This window comes from Onychostoma macrolepis, chromosome 21, assembly GCF_012432095.1.
Source record: "Onychostoma macrolepis isolate SWU-2019 chromosome 21, ASM1243209v1, whole genome shotgun sequence".
Lineage (NCBI taxonomy): Eukaryota > Metazoa > Chordata > Actinopteri > Cypriniformes > Cyprinidae > Onychostoma > Onychostoma macrolepis.
Genome location: NC_081175.1, coordinates 17,063,802 through 17,085,090, shown reverse-complemented (window position 1 = coordinate 17,085,090; position 21,289 = coordinate 17,063,802). Strand labels below are relative to the sequence as shown.

The 21,289-nt window shown below is 34.5% G+C and overlaps 1 protein-coding gene across 10 annotated transcripts in view; it reads left to right on the top strand.

The window, feature by feature from the left end:
• Positions 1–19,707, top strand: part of si:dkey-247m21.3 (5-hydroxytryptamine receptor 4) — a 70,802-nt gene extending 51,095 nt beyond the window's left edge. For all 10 annotated transcript variants that reach the window (XM_058758846.1, XM_058758845.1, XM_058758842.1 and 7 more), the window contains 6 exons: positions 1,552–1,646; positions 1,735–1,866; positions 2,887–3,087; positions 4,592–4,745; positions 6,175–6,731; positions 19,572–19,707. In XM_058758846.1, coding sequence (XP_058614829.1) covers positions 1,618–1,646; positions 1,735–1,866; positions 2,887–3,087; positions 4,592–4,745; positions 6,175–6,731; positions 19,572–19,665 — 1,167 coding nt within the window. In that variant the 5' untranslated portion in view covers positions 1,552–1,617 and the 3' untranslated portion in view covers positions 19,666–19,707. The remainder of the gene's footprint in view (positions 1–1,551; positions 1,647–1,734; positions 1,867–2,886; positions 3,088–4,591; positions 4,746–6,174; positions 6,732–19,571) is intronic.
• Positions 19,708–21,289: the final 1,582 nt, after the last annotated feature.

The window sequence follows — 21,289 nt, the reverse complement described above, 5'->3', positions numbered from 1 at the left end:
CCCCATCGAAAATCTTTGGAGGAGTTGAAAGTCCGTGTTGCCCAGCGACAGCCCCAAAACATTACTGCTCTAGAGGAGATCTGCATGGAGGAATGGGCCAAAATACCAGCAACAGTGTGTGAAAACCTTGTGAAGACTTACAGAAAACATTTGACCTCTGTCATTGCCAACAAAGGGTATATAATAAAGTATTGAGATGAAATTTTGTTATTGACCAAATACTTATTTTCCACCATAATTTGCAAATAAATTCTTTAAAAATCCTACAATGTGATTTTCTGGATTTTTTTTCTCATTTTGTCTCTCATAGTTGAGGTATACCTATGATGAAAATTACAGGCCTCTCTCATCTTTTTTAAGTGGGAGAACTTGCACAATTGGTGGCTGACTAAATACTTTTTTGCCCCACTGTATATAAATATTCCAAATATATTAATATTAACATTTTATTGTTAATATTATTTATTAAATATTATTTTATAATGTTAATGTTGTTTAATATTATTATTTAATACATATTTGATTATCCACATCATTATTTTATTGTCCTATTTATTTAGATACAAGGGTCTTCTAAATGCCTAAATGTAAATATATAAATATAAATATATATATATAAAAATTGTAGTTGTAATAATCGTAATATGCCAACTTTTAATAGACAACTAGATTAGGAAGCAAGCTAGAGAAAAAATGCAGAGAAGAGTCACTTTCCAAGTCATTTTACAATGGCTTCATTTCATGAATACTGCTAATATATCAAAAAATTCACATGTATTGTATTCTACTCCAATTTGCACATATGTGACCCTGGACCACAAAACCAGTCTTAAGTCGCTGGGGTATATTTGTAGCAATAGCCAAAAATACATTGTATGGCTCAAAATGATTGATTTTTCTTTTATGCCACAAATCATTAGGACATTAAGTAAAGATCATGTTCCATGAAGATATTTTGTAAGTTTCCTACTGTAAATATATCAAAACTTAATTTTTGATTAGTACCGTAATATGTATTGCTAAGAACTTCATTTGAGAACTTTAAAGGCGATTTTCTCAATATTTCGAAGTTTTTTGCACCCTCAGATTCCAGATTTTCAAATATTTGTATCTCGGCCAAATATTGTCCTATTCTAACAAACCATACATCAATGGAAAGCTTATTTATTCAAAATCTCAATTTCGAAAAATGTACCCTTATGACTGGTTTTGTGGTCCAGGGTCACGTATTAGACATATTTTGCATTGCACATAGTTTATTAGAAACACTAATATTTTTTAGGTCTTAATTTCTGTCACTGATTTAAGCAACAAACTGCTGATTGACAGCATGCAATGATTAGTTTTTGTGAGCCTGTAGTTTTGCTTAGAAAGGAAGACAGTCAGACACTCATCATGGCTCATATTTACTTGTTATATCCCACAAGCCTGTGTTTCATTTACAAACGTGCTGATGGTTTAGTCTCAGTGCTCTCACTTTGAAGCTCATGCTGAAAGAATATGATTGATTTTGGGATGTGAGAACGCAAAACAGTTGTGTTTATCCCACAGGAGAGGGACTGCATTGTCTTGTGTGAACAAAACCCCATCTGACCACTTCCATACAGATGACCAGTGATGGCCACAGCATCAGACTCAGCGGACGAGTAAGAACCACCTCAAAATATTTCATTACATAAATAAGTATTGATCTTATCTGTTTATATATAAATGGTTGCATATCTTTGTCTACAGTTCAGTGGATGAAGGTGTGTCCAAACACACTTCGAAGATAACGCTGTCTATTGTCCTGGTGACCATCATTATACTGACTGCACTTGGTAATTTGCTTGTGATGGTGGCTCTCTGTAAAGACAGACATCTAAGGTAATGCTGCTTCACATCTACGTTTAAATTTGCTGTGTCAGTGTACATTTTTGATGTTAAAATAAATATAAATTAAGTTTAATATACAACAAGATATCTAAAAGTAAGGCATTTGTAGGTTAAAGGGATAGGCTAGTTCACCCAAAAGTTTTGCACACAAAAACTATTCTCGTAGCTTCATAAAATTACAGCTGAACCACTGATGTCACATGGACTATTTTAATGATGTCCTTACTACCTTTCTGGACCTTGAACAGAGGTCTTTGCAAGGAAATATCTTAATTTGTGTTTCGAAGATAAACGAAGGTCTTATGGGTTTGGAACGAGATGAGGGTGAGTAATTAATGACAGAATTGTCATTTTTGGGTGAACTATCCCTTTAATGTTACAAAAAAGTAACACTGTGGTTCTCTGGTGTTTTCAAAACATTGCTCTGTTTGTTTGAGAATTCTGACCAGCCCCACATAGCAACAACAGCTTAACCAATGGCGTGAGTTTGGGGTGGAGCCATCTATTTTTCCAACCAATGGCAGATGGTTCATACTTTTCATATGAAGTTAAAATGGATCATTTTAACATTTCCTGTGTTTTCAGAAGCAGAATTCGTTATAATTGGGTAAACTTCAATAGTGGTGAACTGAAAGAAATATAGTTTTTTGTGTTCCAAAAAACAGCAAAAGAAAGAAAAAATCCATGATATTGTAAATTTTTATTTATTTATTTATTTTTTTCCTCAGCCATTGTATTACAAACACTCAACAAGCAGAGTTAACTAGTTTTCTGTAACTTGATGCCAGAGTAATATAACACATTTTTAAAAAAATAAAATATATTTAAAAAAAAAGATTTGTGATGTTAAAACCTAGAAATGCATCATACTCTGTGAGGGTTCTTAAGTATGATAAAGTATCATAACAGCTTAAACATGAGTATTTTCTGTGTGTAGACACTAAAACATTTTCTGGAGTGAACTATTGTTTATTACTGTTATTGTTTATTTATTTACTGTTCCGTATATAGGAAGAAGAAGACCAACTTCTTCATTGTATCACTGGCATTTGCAGACCTCCTAGTTGCCCTTGTTGTGATGCCGCTGGCAGCCATAGAGCTGACCACAGGTCAGTGGAACTATGGAGAGACGTTCTGCTTGGTCCGTACCTCACTTGACGTGCTGCTAACCACTGCGTCTATTCTGCATTTGTGCTGCATTGCACTAGACAGGTGAGTGCGTTTGTAAAGCTAATATAGAAACAAATGACTAATGTTGTTCTACACAAATAACTGCTTGTGTTGCCATGGCGATATTGAGAATAGAGGTCTTAAAATAGAACGTTATCATGTGCGTAATAGTTTTGGGACAGCAGTTTTCTTTGCTAGATTTGATTTTTTTTTTTTCTCTCTAAAACACGTTTGGTTCATGACATGTAGTGTGATTTTTTTTTTTTTAATATGTTATTTTATATACATATATACATTAGCAGTCAAATAATGGAATAATTAAGATTTTTTATGTTTTTTTAAAGAAGTCTTTTAAGCTCACCACAGCTGCATTTATTTGATCAAAAAATACAGTAAAAACAGTTATATTGTGAAATATCATTACAAATTAAGCAGCAATAATAATTAAGCACCAAATCAGCACTTTAGAATGATTTCTGAAGGATCATGTGGCACTGAAGACTGGAGAAATGGCTGCTAAAATTCAGCTTTGCATCACCGGAATAAATTATAGTTAAAAAATATATTAAAATAGAAAACTGTTATTTAAAATTCTAATAATATTTCACAATATTACTGTTTTTATTGTATTTTTCATCAAATAAATGCAGCCTTGGTAAACAATAAGCTATGTCTTTCAAAAAACAAACAAAAAAAGATTGATCATTCCAAACTTCTGGATTTATTTATTCATACAGTTTATTTACTTTTTTTCCTTTAAACTGCAGGATTTGCATGTTGGCATCCAGAGGCACTCTGAAAGGTTTAAGCCCTGTAATCATGCGTAACCAAATTACAATGTGCTACAATGCTTTTCTGGTGCCCTGCTGTGTTATATACAAAGATGATGTCCAGCCTGTATTGTTATGTCTAATTTATATTTTGTCCGATTCCTAATTGCTATGTTTCTTTGATTGTATAGATGTATTTTATGTACAACGATTCACTCACAGAGTGAACTGTACATTCAGAAATGTTCTCACAAAAAAAGAAACACATAGTTTATGTCTTGACACTAACTCCAGGGGTTTGTCAGTGTGTCAGCTAATTATGTGTAATTTGCTGGATTACGTATGCAAATTTTCTCATGCTCACCCATTAGGAAGACCACAGCTCTTTTGGCCTGTAAGAGAGCAGCTGTGATTTATGCACCGCACCTGGTCCATATGGCAGTAACATGACTCATTCTTAGTCTCTCAAAGCCTTTCTCTCTCTCTCTCTTTCAAGCAACAAGTTCTGTTTATCTATCCCACTGTGTCACCAAGTCCTTTCTCCATCCGTATGATTCCCCTGACTCATGATGTCTTTGCTTCTACAGTCTCTAGTGAGCGTGTATTTTCTGGATTTACATAATTCACAGCATTAGCTTTTCAAGAAAAGATCAACAGAATCATCTGGGTATATGAAAGTACAGTATGTAGGGACGCATTGATTACGAAAGACACTGTACTGCCTGACAGCATTCATGAATCATTCTTGACATGTTTGCACTTCTTGTCTTGGACAGGTACTATGCGATTTGCTGTCAGCCTCTGGTCTACAATAACAAGATGACACCTGTGAGAGTCTCACTGATGCTGGTTGGATGCTGGGTCATCCCCATTTTCATCTCTTTTCTTCCCATTATGCAAAGTTGGAATACCATTGGAATCGAGAGTGTTGTAAGTAAAGAGAGGTTGGATGCATTCTTCTTGTTATGCTGATGTTTTAAATCTTTTAAGTAATTACTATCTGCTAGATCTGTGTAAGATGCATTAAAAAACAGTTTAAAAAAAAAAAATACAGGGTACAAAATATTTTAAAATTGTATGTAACGATTAAAAAAATGGATTGATGTTATTTACTTTGGCTATATTGTAGAAAGGCTCTAAATGATGTTACTTCTTGAGTGTTGCCATTTACAAGGAAGGTTACATTTTTGTTAATTAAAGTAATAATCAAAATATATTTTACAAAATTGAATATGAATTCAGCAGAATTTTATATTTTTTAGTATTCAGAAAGGATGCGTTATATTGGTTTAAAGTGATGGTAAGGCTTTTACATTGCTATAAAAAATAATTGCTTTTGTACTGTCTGAAAGAGATGTGACACTGAAGACTGGAGTAATGACTGTAGCTTTGCCATTATAGGAATAAATTACACTTTAAAATATATAAAAATAGAAAACAGTTATTTTAAATTGTAATATATTACAATATTACTGTTTTTACTCAATTTTTGATCAAGTAAATGCAGCCTTGATGAGCATAAGAGACTTTTAAAAAACAAAAAAAAATCTTACTGACCACAAACTTTTGAACAGTAGTGATTGTGAAAATCGGTTGTATAAAATTATGTTGTATGAATTTATTTGTAAGATGTAGTTGAGAAGGTCAAGACATAAATCAGTACAATATTGGTTATCAATAATATTGGTTACCGATTTTTACATTTTTTTTATTTAACATTGTATATATTATGTACATGCATATACATATATACATAATATATATGAAGAGTTCAGATGCAAAAGCCTCTAAGTGCCGTCTGAAATATTCTTCTAAAATGAGCATTTTTATCAGGCTCCTATGTTTATGTTCAGTTATTTCACTTTAATTGCATAGAAAAGGACCTATACATTACCATTAGAGTAAAATTACTGAATCTAAACATAGGAGCCTGAAAAAAAGTTCATTTTAGATGAAAATTTCAGATGGCATTTAGAGGCTTTTGCATCTGAACTCTTCATATATATATATATATATATATATATATATATGTGTGTGTGTGTGTGTGTGTAGATGACAGTATATCTACATAGCAATAATTTCAGCTTAATCTAAGGTTAATTTCTGATAAATGTAATCTTTAGCAAATCACAACATATCCATTGTTAATACTGTACTTTCACTTGTAGCATTTAAAATGACTGATTTTAGTTTTTAGCGACAAAATAGTATAGAATTGCAATATCAACCATTTATCAATTATCAGCCATAAGATGAAAATAATTCTCAGTTCTTGGTATCAACCATAGTTTTAATATTGATGCATCCTTAATTTATTTACAGTTTTTTTTAATTAATTAATTTTTTTTTAATTTCCCAGATCGAACAAAGAAACTCCTCCCGTAATTCGACTTGTGTGTTCATGGTGAACCGACCCTATGCTCTGGTGTGTTCGGCCGTGGCCTTCTATGTGCCTCTGGTGCTGATGGTTCTCGCCTATCAGCGAATCTATGTCACCGCTATGGGACACGCTCGGCGAATCGGCTCGCTGCACCGGGCCGGCTCAGCCCCTTCTTCGACTTATCCCAACCACGAACAACATGGCTCCAGTCGCATTAAGAACGAAACCAAGGCGGCCAAGACGCTGGCTGTCATCATGGGCTGCTTCTGTCTGTGCTGGGCGCCCTTCTTTGTCACCAACGTGGTGGATCCCTTCATCAATTACAGCGTGCCCTGGCAGATGTGGACCGCATGGCTCTGGTTGGGTTACATCAACTCGGGCTTGAATCCATTCCTGTATGCTTTTCTGAACCGAGCTTTTCGGAGAGCCTTCCTTATGATCCTGTGCTGTGGAAATGAGCATTATGCCCCGCAGGGGGGCTTTAGTCCGAGCAGACGGCACTCAGAGTCTGTCAACGGAACCTCCATTTCTCTCAGGTACAGTTAGTCCCTCTTGAACACATTGAGCTTTCAGAAATGAGTTCTATGAGAAAAGAGATGAAAGACAACCTTAGATGAAAAGTGCACGTAAGAATGTTGGTAAAGTGCTCTTGATGGAAATTTCTGGTTGGACAAACTGCGTCATTAAGGTCCTTTTGCTTTATAATTTAGTTGTTTGCTAAAGGCCATACATATATACAAAAGTAATATATATATATATATATATATATATATATATATATATATATACGCACAAAGCATTTATATATCCTGTTCAAACTTTGGGGTCAGTAAGAGATTTGTAATGTTTTTGAAATAAGTCTGCTCACCAAGACCAAAAAAACAGTATAAAAACCGTAGTATTGTGAAAATATTTAAAATAAATGTTTTCTATTTTAATATATTTTAAAATGTAATTTATTTCTGTGATTTCTGCATCATTACTCCAGTCTTCAGTGTCACATGATACTTCAGAAATCATTCTAATATGCTTATTTGGTGCCGAAGAAACATTTCTTATTATTATCAATGTTGCAAATGGTGGCGCTGCTTACTAATTTTGAGTAAACTGTTATATTTGAAAGTTTCTTTGATGAATAGAAAGTGACAGAATTTATGTTACATTATAAGTGTATTTATCAGGTTTGATTAATTTAATACATCCTTGCAGAAAAAAGGTATTCATTTCTTACTGACTCCAAACCTTTGAACAATAGTATATTTATCATTTTTTATTTTAATGTTGAATCTTCAATGAATATTTCTGAAATTAGGTAAGTTGTTCATTTCTATATCAAGGCTCTTCAACAGGGCATCAATTGCTAAACTGTATTTTTTACTAACATTTAATTTTCCATACTTTCTGCGAAAAAAGATAATGTGCGGTAAACAAAAATACAAGTTAAATGTTTCCCTGTCCCTCTCACAAAATGCATTATGTAAAATTTAAATGCAATGTGCCAATACGGTTTTGCAATGTAAGTATCATAGAGTAAACCTTAAAATGCAAGCCTCAGTTCTGTCCCTAAATGAAAAATGCTAAAAATGTTAGAAATGATAATGTCTCAGTAATCTTAGACTATCTTAGACATTATCATAAAAATGATCTTTATAAAACCCATTTAGAAACATGCTAATACCATACAGGCTTTTATAAGACACTTAAAAATGACATAATCAGCTGGAACATGCTCTGTAACTTTGAAAGTGAAAAGCTGCGTTTAGCCGCAAGAGCTGGTAGAATATTCAGCATCAAGTCTTTCCACGATTCCAGTTGTTTTTCTCCTCATAGTTTCAGACTGTTTTAAGTGGGCTCTGCTATTACAAAGGCAATTACCCCCACACTGGTTTTGCATAAGTATAGATGACATCACTTTGCGGCTCTTGATCAAAACAAAAGCACATGGTTGTGACCATGCAATGTTCATCGCTCTGAAACTTTATGATCTGCGTAAAACAACATAGGCATTTTAAATACACCACTATTTATTTCCCCGTCTTTTATTTGTGCATTTCTATTATTTGTGTGTGTTTTCCACCCCAGGCGAATGAATTACTTCATTGATGTTTTGACCTTTCTGGTTTTTATAACTATGGCCAGTACTCTGAATGTCTACGCTCCGTGGTTTGCCGTCTCGTCCTAGCAAAATACTTGTCGTTTTATGCACCAATATAATGGGTGTATCCTTATGATTTGCTTTGTTACAATGATGTTTTGGGGAATTATTCCCCATTTTATTACTGTAAAGTGGCTCTAGACAAACCATGATGTTTGGTTTGCATGAGTAGTCTCCTTTTTTAGATTTTAGTGTGCTGCAAAGCCCTGGGCCAGTCATGTGGCATCTTATTTCAAGTCTTATTTTGCTGTATATTATTCAGGATATGGTTTGATATTTATAAGAATTAAACTAGCTAACTATTTTTTGACACATTATTTGTAATAATAATAACATTTGTAATAGTTTTTCCTATATTTGATGGCAGAACTGCGTTAGCTGAGCCACTGACATAACTTACCTCAAAGCATCTTACACACTTTACCCCACATCTACCATTTTGGGAAAAATAATTCATTGTAATCATCAGAGGTGGGTAGTAACGAGTTACATTTACTTCGTTACATTTACTTGAGTAAATTTTTTGGGTAACTAATACTTTTAGAGTATATTTAAAAATGGGTACTTTTACTCTTACTCAAGTACATTTTTAGTGAAAAAACGGTACTTTTACTTCGTTACTGTGGGCGACGCTCCTCTCCTTACTTTATCTTAATGCATACAAGTTAAAAATCCTTCAATTTATTAAGCGCTCCATCTACTTTTTTTTTCTGGGGAATGAGCGATGCCCGTTCGCGAATGATTCATTCTTTTGAGTCAATTCTGTTCAAGGCTTGATCAAACCAGTTGGCAGACCAATGAATCAGTTCGCGAATCAGTTTGAATGATTCGTTCACTTCCCTGCCGCACGCGCTGAGTCGTCTGAAACGGTTCTCACTCAGAGTTGTAACATCAAGAGCGTTGAAGAATCTGAATTTGGATCTACAGTCAGTTGAAAGCAAATCTGCAAAGGCTATGGTTTGCTAGCTATGAAGATCTTTATTAGACGAACACCGCGTGTGCTGTCGGTTCCACAGGTATAGATTCGCTTACAGTACACGATACCACTATGACATTACCAGTTTGTTGTACATGTACCTTATACATTAAATACAATGCATAAACTATTCATTAAATAAGCTGTGACAGAGTATGAAATAAACACCCGCCAAACCTGCGTTAGTTCCAGGAGGAATGCCTTGCCTAGACACAATTAATATGGATATTTTCACAATATTTACGCTTGCAGAAATAAAGGCTACATTTGTTTACATTTTGCAGAACAGACGGAAGAAGTGCATTTGTTTCGTTATGTTCAAATGTTCTGTAACGGTCATGTGAGGAGTTTTCACTCTTCTCCGTGTCAGAGGTTATATACATTTATAATACATAATTAAACTTTAAAATATAATTTAATTTAACTCAGTGATGAAAATCAGAATTTGTATCAGCTGTTACTCCAGTTTTCAGAGTAATGTAGCTCAAACCAGCATCCCATGCTTCAAAACATACCATACCAGCATATGCTGTTTTTTTCAACAGGGAACAGTTTTGCTGCTTATTATTTTTTGGAACCTGTGACAGTTTGTTCAGGATTTTTTTATGAATAGAAAGCTAAAAAAGAACAGCATTGATAATAAATCAGGCTGATAAAAATTCTGATTTGCATCACTGAAATAAATTACATAAAAATTTTTTTTTTTTAAAGTATTTTGAACGGCAGTGTGTGTGTGTGTGTGTGTGTGTGTATAAAAATGTATCTAAATATCTATATATCTAAATAAAAATAGACTACATTCAGCATATGATCCAAAGTAACTAGTAACTAACTACTTGAGTAGTTTTTTTATCCAATACTTTTTTACTCTTACTCAAGTAACTATTCAGACTATTACTTTTACTTTTACTTTTACTTGAGTAAATATTTCTTCGAGTACTTTTACTTTTACTTGAGTACAGTTTTTGGGTACTCTACCCACCTCTGGTAATCATACATAACAACCACATGTTTTGACTCATAATTTCAGTGGCAGGCAGTGTCTGGTCAACCAAATGGTATTTTCTTGATTCATTATTTTGAATTAAAATCATGAAAATATTTCAAACCATAACAATCTGCCAAACATGGATGATGGCCAATAGTGTCTTCAAAATGAGATCACATGATGCTGGACACATTTTTTAGTTTTCAGGGGGTGTTTTATGGTGGCCCAACACAACATTGCGTTGTGGAAATTTTGTTGTGTTGTGCACTACTGGGCCACCATAGTGTTTGGTTATTAACAGCTGACAATTTTGTATCTTTATGTGTAAAATGGAATATTTTCTTATTTGAAATTAAATAAAATTCTATTTCTAATCTAAGGTATTTCGATAAATTAAATCAATTTAAAGGGATAGTTCACCTTCAGATGCTGGTCCCCATTGACTTCCATAGTATGGTAAAAAAAAAAAACACTTTGCAAGTCAATGGGGACCAGCAACTGAAAGTGAACTATGCCTTTAATATACATGATATTGACTAACATTGTTTATTCGTTATTTTGAACTCGAGACTCATCAATTCAAAAAGCATGAAAGGACATAACAGCATTTTCAAGCAAACTAAAAAACAGGGTGCACAAAATAAATATGTGAGATTATGGTATGTATTCTCTTAATGAATAAAATATGATATTTCTAAAGAAAATGTTTCGAAAAAATATAATTCTCATCAGTGGACATGAAATGTACCCTAAACTGTAGAATGAATAACCCATAAAGTACAAACACAGACATAGTTTGCTAGATTTAGGGGTGACTAAATGTTATATTTTAAGATGAATAAATAAACTCTACTAAAGAGGAGGTTTGATTCGAATCTAGTTTGTTTAACTTTAGTGTTTTTTCAAAGACTTGATTTAATCTTTGTTTCCTCAAGGCAGTCTATGTCAAAAATGATCTCAGAGGGTGTTTCTGAAGGAAGATTTACTGAAATGTATTCCGCTGTTGATATTATTATATCCAAATTAATAATACGCATTCAGCTCACTTAATTGCTTTAACGTCTCTGCTTATTCCAGTGTTTTGTTTTAAAGCAGCTTTCAAATGCTATAAATGTAAGAATTTAGAGTTACACTGCTGCAGAATCTGTCCTTGTGCAACACGAGCGAATACACAGCGAGAAGTGTTTTTTTTGTCTAAAAGCTACAGCCTTGATCCCCGCATGAAGTATTTTAGCGCCGCATTTTTCCCACTTTGTTCGTTATCAGACTGATGATTGGCAGTGCAGAAAAGGACACAGCTCTCTCTGCTTCTGTTTCCATAGAGACATCTCTAATGGCCAGCATCCAGCAAACCTTAACCGTCAATCACAGCCTTTCACATTTTCCATATTCTACAGATTCTTTTCCTAGATCGTTCCGGAGGTATGTCTGGAATGTGACGTTCTCCCTAGCAAGGAACATTTGGGCGACTTAGCCATGTGGTTTAAGTCTGCTCTCTACTCATGCAGAGGGCTTTGAGTTGAGCTTTCTGAATCCGTTCAGTGGCAGCCAGACTCACGTTTCACTCGGTGTGACTGAAAAAGCGTCACATTTGTGAGAGGAACTTTGGACCTTTGGCTCAGTCAGAAGTTGAACTAGGTACCGCAAAACACTGCTGTTTTCCAAGATTTAATAATGCAGGACTGTGTCCAAAACCTATTCAGAATGATATGTACATGTTAGCAAGCTTGAAGGTAAATGTCTCAGCGTTCAGGTTCAGCCAAGGTCAAATCAAATCCTCCACACAGCCGTGAAACCCAAAGCCAAGAAATAAAACCAAAACATATGAGAGAATGTTTTATTGTCTAATAAGGAGCATGATTGAGGAATGAGAACATCCTGATAGAGTTCTCTCGCTGATAACGTCTTGAATAGAAGCTGAGATGAAGGTGGTCGCATGTTTTATGGCTCCGTCTTAGATTAAGGACATTGTTGTTATTGCTGTCTATAAAAACATCCCGTTAGAGAGAGAAATTCAATTTGATGGCACTGTGCGATGCGGCGGCCCTGCACCCTGACATCACTTTTATTCAAACCTGTCTCAACACATTTTTAAAAAAGCATCCAACCTGTGATTGAACGCTTACTCTACCTTGTGATGAAGTTGACACTGTAGTAAAGGCCAACATCAAAGTAAATATTGACTTTGATGTTGGGTGTCAGCTATAATAACTGTGTCGTTTTAGTTTTTGCCATTAAGACACTTAGAGTGGGTTAACAGGAGCAATGGGTTAATGTGTCCGATTGATTTTACAATGCACTTTACAAGCTTTCCCTCCTTGCCGAAGCAGTTATTAGCTCAGATTGATCTTAGAAGTGGCACTATGTTAGCAACCCACTATACAAATAGTGCCAGTGATGAGCAAACCTCCTCGCCGTGTCTAAAAGAGGGCACAACTATCAAATAAATAGGTATTATTATTAATTATCTTGTGATGATAAACTATTTGATTAGATGTAGCATATTATAAAAGGTGCTGGAATCTTGGTTTGAGTTTCTGTCTAAATTGTTAAAGGAATAGTTCATCCAAACATTCAATCATCAGTGTTGTTATTGTTAACTACAAAACTAAATCTGTTAAAAATAGTTTTCTGGTCACTGAAATAAAATATAAATATTGAATGAAAAGCTTAAAAATGAGAAATGTTGTTTTGGCAACCGACTGAAATACGTTTTAGTTTCAAGTTAAAGTACTAAAACTGATTATATCTGAATATACGTAAGTGTAAATGAGATTTGAGAGCTGAGGTGAAAGTCTGTTTCTCACACAAAACTATTGTATGGCTTGGAATAGATTGCCTAAATCATATGGTAATTTTTTCATTTTTGGAGTTTGAAAACCCTTGGTCACATTCACTTTTATTCTATGGAAAAGAGCAGTATGAACATTGTGCTAAACATATGGAAGCCTGTTTCCGCCACTGAATAGAAAAATAAAACGGGTAATTGTGACTTTTTTTTTCTCGCAAATTCTGACTTTTTTTCTCAGAAATGAGTGATATAAACTCGCTTTTGCGAGTTATAAAGTCCAATTTTGAGGGGGGAAAAGACTGATATGTTTACAGAATTGCAAGTTTATATCTCACAATTCTGACTTAACTCGCAATTGCGTCTTATAAAGTCAGAATTGCGAGATAAACTAAAAGTAAAACATTTTGAGATATAAACATCTCAGAATTCTGAGGAAAAAAAAAGTCAGAATTGCGAAATGTAAACTCGCAATTGTGAGAAATAAAATTCAGAGTTATGAGATAAATTTTTATTTTTTTTATTCAGCGGCAGAAACGGGCTTCCATATAAACATCTACTTTTTTGTTCAGTGGAAAACAAATAAGTCACAGAGGTTTGAAATAACTTGAATAAATTACAGAATTTCAATTTTGGGTCTATCCATTTAAACATCACCAGTCTTAAAGTCCATTTATTAAATTAATAAATATAATATTATTTATTAAAGTCCATTTAATAACTTCTTTGATAACTATTAAAGAAGTTCAAATAAAAAAAATAAAATAAAAAAAATCGAAAATCACTGGTGTCTAGGCAGTAACCTGAACACATTTGATATCTACCGTTTCTCTTGTGAAGTCTAGATGAGATTCGGCTGAGCATTTGAAAGGTATCTGCTATAACCCACTGCTAAAGATGATGTTTCCATGTTTGGTCAAAACTGCACCAGTTTCACTCTCAGCTGCACCAAATCCTTGTGTTTCAGGTTAATGTCAGGTCAGGCTATGAGCTGGTCATCAGACTAATGCATGCGCATCTATTTTAAATCATTTCCCCTGTGGTTTAAAAAAATGTTCACAGGGAGTCACATTGATTATTGCACTCCCTATCTGTGATCACTTTTTTTTTTTTTTTTGGCTTATTTTGTAATTGTGAGCATTAAAAATGTTGTTTATTTTTTTAAAGTGCAAAATTCGGTTGTGATCTTTAAATGCTGAAAATATCTCTCCAGTCAGCATGAAAAACAGTTCTGACATTGTTTTGTATTTCTTGTTTTAATGCCAAAGACAGAATGTTCAGGCGTCCAGAGAACATATGGATACAATGTAAAGGCAGTGCCAAATTTGTCAGGAATGATTATTTAAACGTAAGAGCACAACAGATATTTGGCCAGCGGGAATTTTAGTATATGGCCTCTTTTTAATTTTCACTGACAGTATTGAAAATGTTTTGCTTTGTATGATTTCTTTTCTCATGTAGACTGTGCACGGATTACTCTAGAAATGCGGCCTGATAGATACAAGCGAGGAATCCGTATCCTCTTGTGGTTTGATTCGTTACAGATGTTTGGGATGTTTTTAAGTGATCGTACTACTTCGACGTAGTTATGTTTGATTTGGATATCAAAATGAAGGTTTGTTTGGTTAGATATATCTGCACACATTCTCTGGACCATTCTTATTTTTGACCACCCGTACTGTCTGTTTTATCTTTAGCAAAGTTCACAGTAAGCACAGTGCGGTTTGCTGTGAAAGTAAACCCGTGTGCTCAGTTTCAAGTCACACTTTTATTATTATTATTGTATACCAAAACGGAAATTGGTCATGAAAACAAATCTAAATAATCTCTTCATGAAGAAGTGCTGAGGAAAGAACAGTGGATAATGTTAAATGTGTAATTTATATGTCGGGCACAGTTACAGATGACTGAGATAGACTAATTACTGCACTCAGACTTAATTAGCCTACTTTAAGAGCAGAAGGTTGAGTGATGTTAACGGATGTTCCTCTTCTCTGGCACTAATTGGTCTGTGCAGTTACTTGTTGGATTTTATTTGCCCATTCGATTCTGTTTCCAATCAATATCTACGAATAATAGAGGATGGTGTTTCTCAGTTAATGTCAGTCAGTCGTTAGCACAAAATAAACCCTGACAGGGTAATTAGGACGCAGAAGAGGAGTGAAAGACATAAAATATTCATTCGAGTTAACCAGAGAATCGCTTGGCTTCAGCTAAGATAAGAAAAATAGCCCATTACAATGCGCAAAATAATCGGACTAGCAAAAAGATGAACGCTGCAACAATGTTATTGTAATAATACTGCGATCATCTGAGAAAAATGGTGGCAACATTTACGTATAAATCAAGAGCAGGAGTAGTTAGGGTGTAGTAACATTTGCAAAATTTTGTGGGCAAAAAACGGTCCAGATATTTGAAGCACACAGTTGACCAGTGAACATGAGCGAAATCTGTGTGGGGAACTTTTTCAAAACTCCCATTCTTGTGAATTCTCTTTGGAATTTCGCTGAGCAATATTTAAAGTGGCCACACCCCAAAAGTTCCTTTGTACAACAAAATTCGGTCATGTCAAAAGGTATCTGCTCGATCGGAAATTTGAGGGACGTGAACCCTGGGCGAATTTTCCATCAGATTCGCAAGTTTCGCTACATGGACCAATATAAAGCAGCTTAGTTTGGAATCAATCATGGTGCTTAATGTATCACTACTACTTCACTATTGACAGTGAACAGTGCATGGACCACCTTTGCCTAAAATTTTTGCTTTTACCTGGAAGATATTCCAGCAAGCCGCTTAAATACAAGTATATTTTCCCCCCTCATCTTTCGTTTGTGTTCTTCTCTGGGGATGTAGAAAGATTTTTTGATAGCTTCTATCTAAGGACAGAAACGAGATGAGGACAGAGATCAGTCAAAGACGAAAGCTTTGAGACAGACAAGCTGCTCTTTTTACAAAGTTTTCAAAGCTCAAAGCCAGCCTGGCCTGTTGTAGGAATCTGTTTTGGCATATGGGGAGAATTATTGGACATTAGGAGTATAATGTAGCTCATAAAGGGGGGAACTCATCTGAACTGGATTACTGATCTTATCAATCTCAGTCTTATTATAGAACAGTTCATGAGAAAGGCCTGAAAAAGGTTTCAAGGCATGCCTGTCGACCCAAAGGGTTCCTCTTTTCTTTTGGAAGATTAATAATAGTTAGAGCTGATTGCAGAGTGCTAACTGCAATATTATTTAAAGAGGATTTTTTCATTAGAATGTCCTAAAATCAGGTCAGCAATACAATTTAAAGGGATAGTTCATCCAAAAATGAAATTTCCTTACCCTAAAGTTGTTCCAAACCTGTATGAATTTCTATCTTCTGTAAACACAAAATAAGATATTTTGAAGAATGCTGGTAACCAGATAGCCATTGACTACCATAGTATGGAAAAAGTAACATTCTAACACAATTCCAACATTCTTCATATCTTAAATCTTTTGTTTTCGTCCAGGAACAACATAAAATTTCATTTTTGGGTGATCTGTCCCTTAAAAAAGTCACTGTATGTCTTAAGAACTTCCCAGAAAGTTCATATTTTAATACATTATCCACCCCATTATGTGCATAATGTACAACTGACAAGTAACAATCATACTGCATACAGTTATAAGGCATTCTGTGATTAAAAGCTAACAAGGTTTTAAATTTTGACAGATGATTTGATAAGAATCATTTAATCAAATTTCACTCTGACATTCAAGGTTAATCTCATTTTATTCTGGGCAGCAGAAGCACATTTACTTCTTATAAATCAACATTCATTTACAAAGCAAATTTATCAGTAAAGAATAACATTTCCATTCTACCTAAATTAATTTGCTTATTGCATTGTAGAACTTTGTACCAAACCATGTGATCATGAAATTATGTGTATTTTTAAGTACATATATTATATAGCATTCTCACATTATTCAGACTATGTGGTATATTTATTGGCATAGTTTTTATTAAAAAAATAAATAAATAAATAAAAAATTATATCATAATTAAATCATATTTTTCAAAACCTATTTATGAGTTGGATTGATCTGGTATTAATGATAGCCCGTTTCCGTCACAAAATAAAAAAATGTAAACAGATAATTGTGACTTTTTATCTCACAATTCAGACTTTTTTTTTCAGAATTACGAGATATAAAATCAGAATTGTGACTTTTTTTCTCACAATTCTGAGTTTACATCTCACAATTTATATACTATAGTTAAGTATGTTCCAAGTTTATGTCTAGCATTTCTGACATTTTTCTCCGAATTATGAGGACCATATTGGTGTGTTCACTATAAACTATTTTTGTATGAAAAAGACCTGTTAAATTATTCAAATGATTCATTTGTCCGGTTGTTTACCATGGAAAAAAATAGCATTGAAACAACATGAGGGTGAGAAAATAATGACAGAATTTTAATTTTGGGGTGATCTATCCCTTTAACAAAATTTACATTTATTTGTGCAGTAAACTGAGAGGTCTTGAGTCAAATTTTAAGAAGGAAAGCCAGTCAGAGAGATGAGAAAGTGATGAGGAACTTAGTGAGTTTGTGGCTTGTGTGACAGTCAGGCTGAGAATTCCTCAATCTTACCCTGCCGACCCTCAGCCAAGATTCGCTCGAGTGCAACTCACATGAGTCAATCACTCTATACTCCCCAGCATACTTGAACCTAACACACATTCTTTCAGCTGTTTCGCTCCACCAAACAGCTGTTGTTGTGCTGTATCATGATTAAATTAAAACATGCTGAGGACAGAACCCTGTGGAGCCCTATTCATGCAAGACAAACGGGATGTGACACTTATGCTGTCCATGCTGAAGAGTTTTGTAGTGCTCAGCTCAAATGCGTGATAATGTGCGACTGGCTAGATGTGCAAAAAATGTTTTCATCCTAAGAAGATCTGCAGCAAGCTCGGGTTCACCGAAACCTGCTGTAGTGCTGAGATAATGCAGATCAAGTGCTAGTTTTAGAGTTTCTGCCCCACATTCTGCTCCTCCGTGATGATGGTTTCTTTTTTTCACATTAAGCACCAGCTACAGTCTTTCAACCAGAGATGTAGGAATAATACGGGAAAGTGGAAGGGGCACATAATAAACCTTGCCAGCTTGGCTCATTAATATAAGACAATGTAACATTTGCCCAGTTGCAAACAGTGCCAGAAATGACCTTTTTAGCTTTTAGCTGAAGTCTGAGATACTGAAAGCTATTTTTTAAAGTCCATGTGAATGCACTTACTGCTGTTTCTAGTTTTGATGTCTGCATGGGCTTTATAAATCAGATATTAATATAGACAACATACATAAAGTCAAGAATGTAGAACAGTCATAGTTTAATCTATGACAATGAACCTGTCCATTCAACCTGAGTTGCATAAAATTTTTTTTTTTTAAAGAAATTAATACTTTTATTCAGCAAGGACACATTAAATTGATTATAAGTGACAGGAAAGATATTTATTTTTATGTTACAAAAGATTTCTATTTCAAACAAATGCTGTTTTTTTTTATTTTTATGTTTCATTCATCAAAGAATCCTAATAATAAATGTTTCTTGAGCACCAAATGAACATATTTGAGTGATTTCTGAAGGATCATGTGACACTGAAAATTCAGTTTTGCCATTACGGGAGTAAATTGCATTTAAAATGATCAATTTAAATTGCAATAACAGATCACCGTTTTACTGTATTTTATTCAAATAAATAAGAAACATAAAAAAACATTAAAAAACGAAGTTACTTTTAAGCAGTAGTGTATGTGTGCTGTATTAGCAAAACATTCAATTTAAGGTAAATCAACCCTATTAGGAGTTTTCAGATGAAAACTACATTTATTATAATTAGTCACAGGTGTCATCTAAATGGAAACTGTAACACAGAACTGAACATTGTGAAAGTTTTCTTTTTGACTCTTAATGGATGTGCACCATAATTGTGCAAAAACTCTTCAACATGGTTTAATTAGATGTTAATGGATGTCTAAATTTGGTCAGAGGAATGCATTTGATTGACGTACATGGTTTGCTTGAAGTTTTTTGTGAAACCATTAAGAGAGATCCTTTGAAACCATACTTTCTAAAGCTAAAAGCAACTAAAAGTGTACTGACAGATTGAACCCATTAAGGATTCCTGTGTATCTTAGCTGAAGAATAACTTTTGATGTTTCTAAGACATAACAGGGATATTTAGAAATTGCATATCCAAAGTCAGTCCATAAAGGCTGTCTATATGTATATGCACTACGTGTGGTCTATTATCTTTTTCTGGTTCACATTTCATTCGCTGTCCATTGACATTAACAGTTTTCTTAGAAAACCTATACAGCAATAAAAAAAGAAAGAAATTTGCATTGAGCTGCATTTGCTTCTTTCCCAAGAAAGCTTTGCTTCTTTCCAACCAAGCAGAATATAACAGTGTTTTCTGTTTGTTTTTGTCTTCAGATTGTCATTTCTTCAAAACCGAAGGTACAGCGACAATTCCAAACGATTTCTGTCGTGCGAGCTGGAATCTCAGGAGTCGGTTGGTGCATCATAGCCAAGAGTTCAATGCCTGCAGATGCATCCTGAGGAGAACATACAGACAACAGCCTACATATGAAATATGTGTCAAATCAAGAGACTTCATTGCAGTTTCCTTTTGATGAGAAATAACAAAATCGCAAAGATAGTTTATAGGCCTATTTCGCAGAACTTCTGCATTATGTAAGAATGATGTTAGCATGCAGGTATTTTATCAGACAGCCTAAAATCATGAATGCAACCAGATAAAATGTCCAGGAATGTTCAAGCAGATGGGTAAGGTTTGAAAAAGCACAACAAAGAAAAGAAGGCAAAGAAAATACGCTTTAAAAGAATTAGTTCACTTAAAAATGAAAATTGCTGAATATTTATTCACCCTTAGGTCTTCCAAGAAGACCATCTCTTGCTCACAAATGGATCCTGTGCAGTGAATGGGTGCCGTAAAAAGAGTCAAACAGCTGATAAGTGTAAAGTGGTCCTCCAGGAACTGAAATTCAACTTCCTGCTGAGTTTATCTCCAACCCTAATTAGACACACCTGAAGCAGCTAATCAGGGTCTTCAGGGATTACTAGAATCTTCCTGGCATGTGTTTTGGAGCTGGTTGGAGCTACATTCTGCAGGACACCGGCCCTCCAGGACCGGAGTTTGATACGTGTTTTATCTGGAAGCAACAGTCTGAAGTTAAAAACATCTTATAGATGGATTTGTTTCTTACAAACATGCAGCTTTTCACTTTACAAGGTGTTAATCGATGGACTGGAGTCGTGTGGATTATTGTGATGTTTTTATCAGCTGTTTGGACTCTCATTCTGACGGCACCCATTCACTGCAGAGGATCCATTGGTGAGCAAGTGATATAATGCTAAATTTCTCCAAATTTGTTCAGAAGAAGAAACAAACTCATCTTCAGCATGTAGCCTGAGGGTGAATAAATATTAAGCAAATTTTAATATCTGGGCGAACTATTCCTTCAAAGAGATCTTTCTTTGTCCCCTTGAACATTTTTCAAGCTATATGGGGATGTCAACGTACTGCTTCTCATTTGTGTAGTTGTTCTCATCTTTCAAGTTAGGAGGAACATTTCTGCTTCAGCTGTAAAGGCTAGCAATGATAAATATATACTGCTCAGCAGACAGGCGCAAACGGCTTGTCATTTAAGCATGCGGTTATGCTTGCATCCATTGAACCTCAAAATGCTCATTTTCAGACTAAGGAGTTGATACTCCCTCTTTATTCATAAATGTATTTATGTTGTACATGTACAGTTTTGACTTCTGTGAAAAGAAGCAGTGGCTTGTCACTGTGTGACATTTGTACTTTTATTGTATACCTGTGTAATCAAACGTAATTTAATGTACAGTGTATCTGGATGATGAATTTAAAAAAAATCTGTTGTCAAAGTTTCATAAAACTATATAAAACTACATTGTTACTCTGCACTGCATGTGTTCGACTCTTCTCATCCATTACATAAAAGCTGCTGTTTGATTGATGTGCCATTGTTCTTTCCATTGTGCTCCAGACAGTTCGATGGAGGTTCCTAGGAGACAGCTAAATGCTGACATATTTTAATTGTGTAATGCTTCATATGGCCTTGAAAGCATTAGCTTGATCAGGCCATTACATTGTTTTGCCCAAA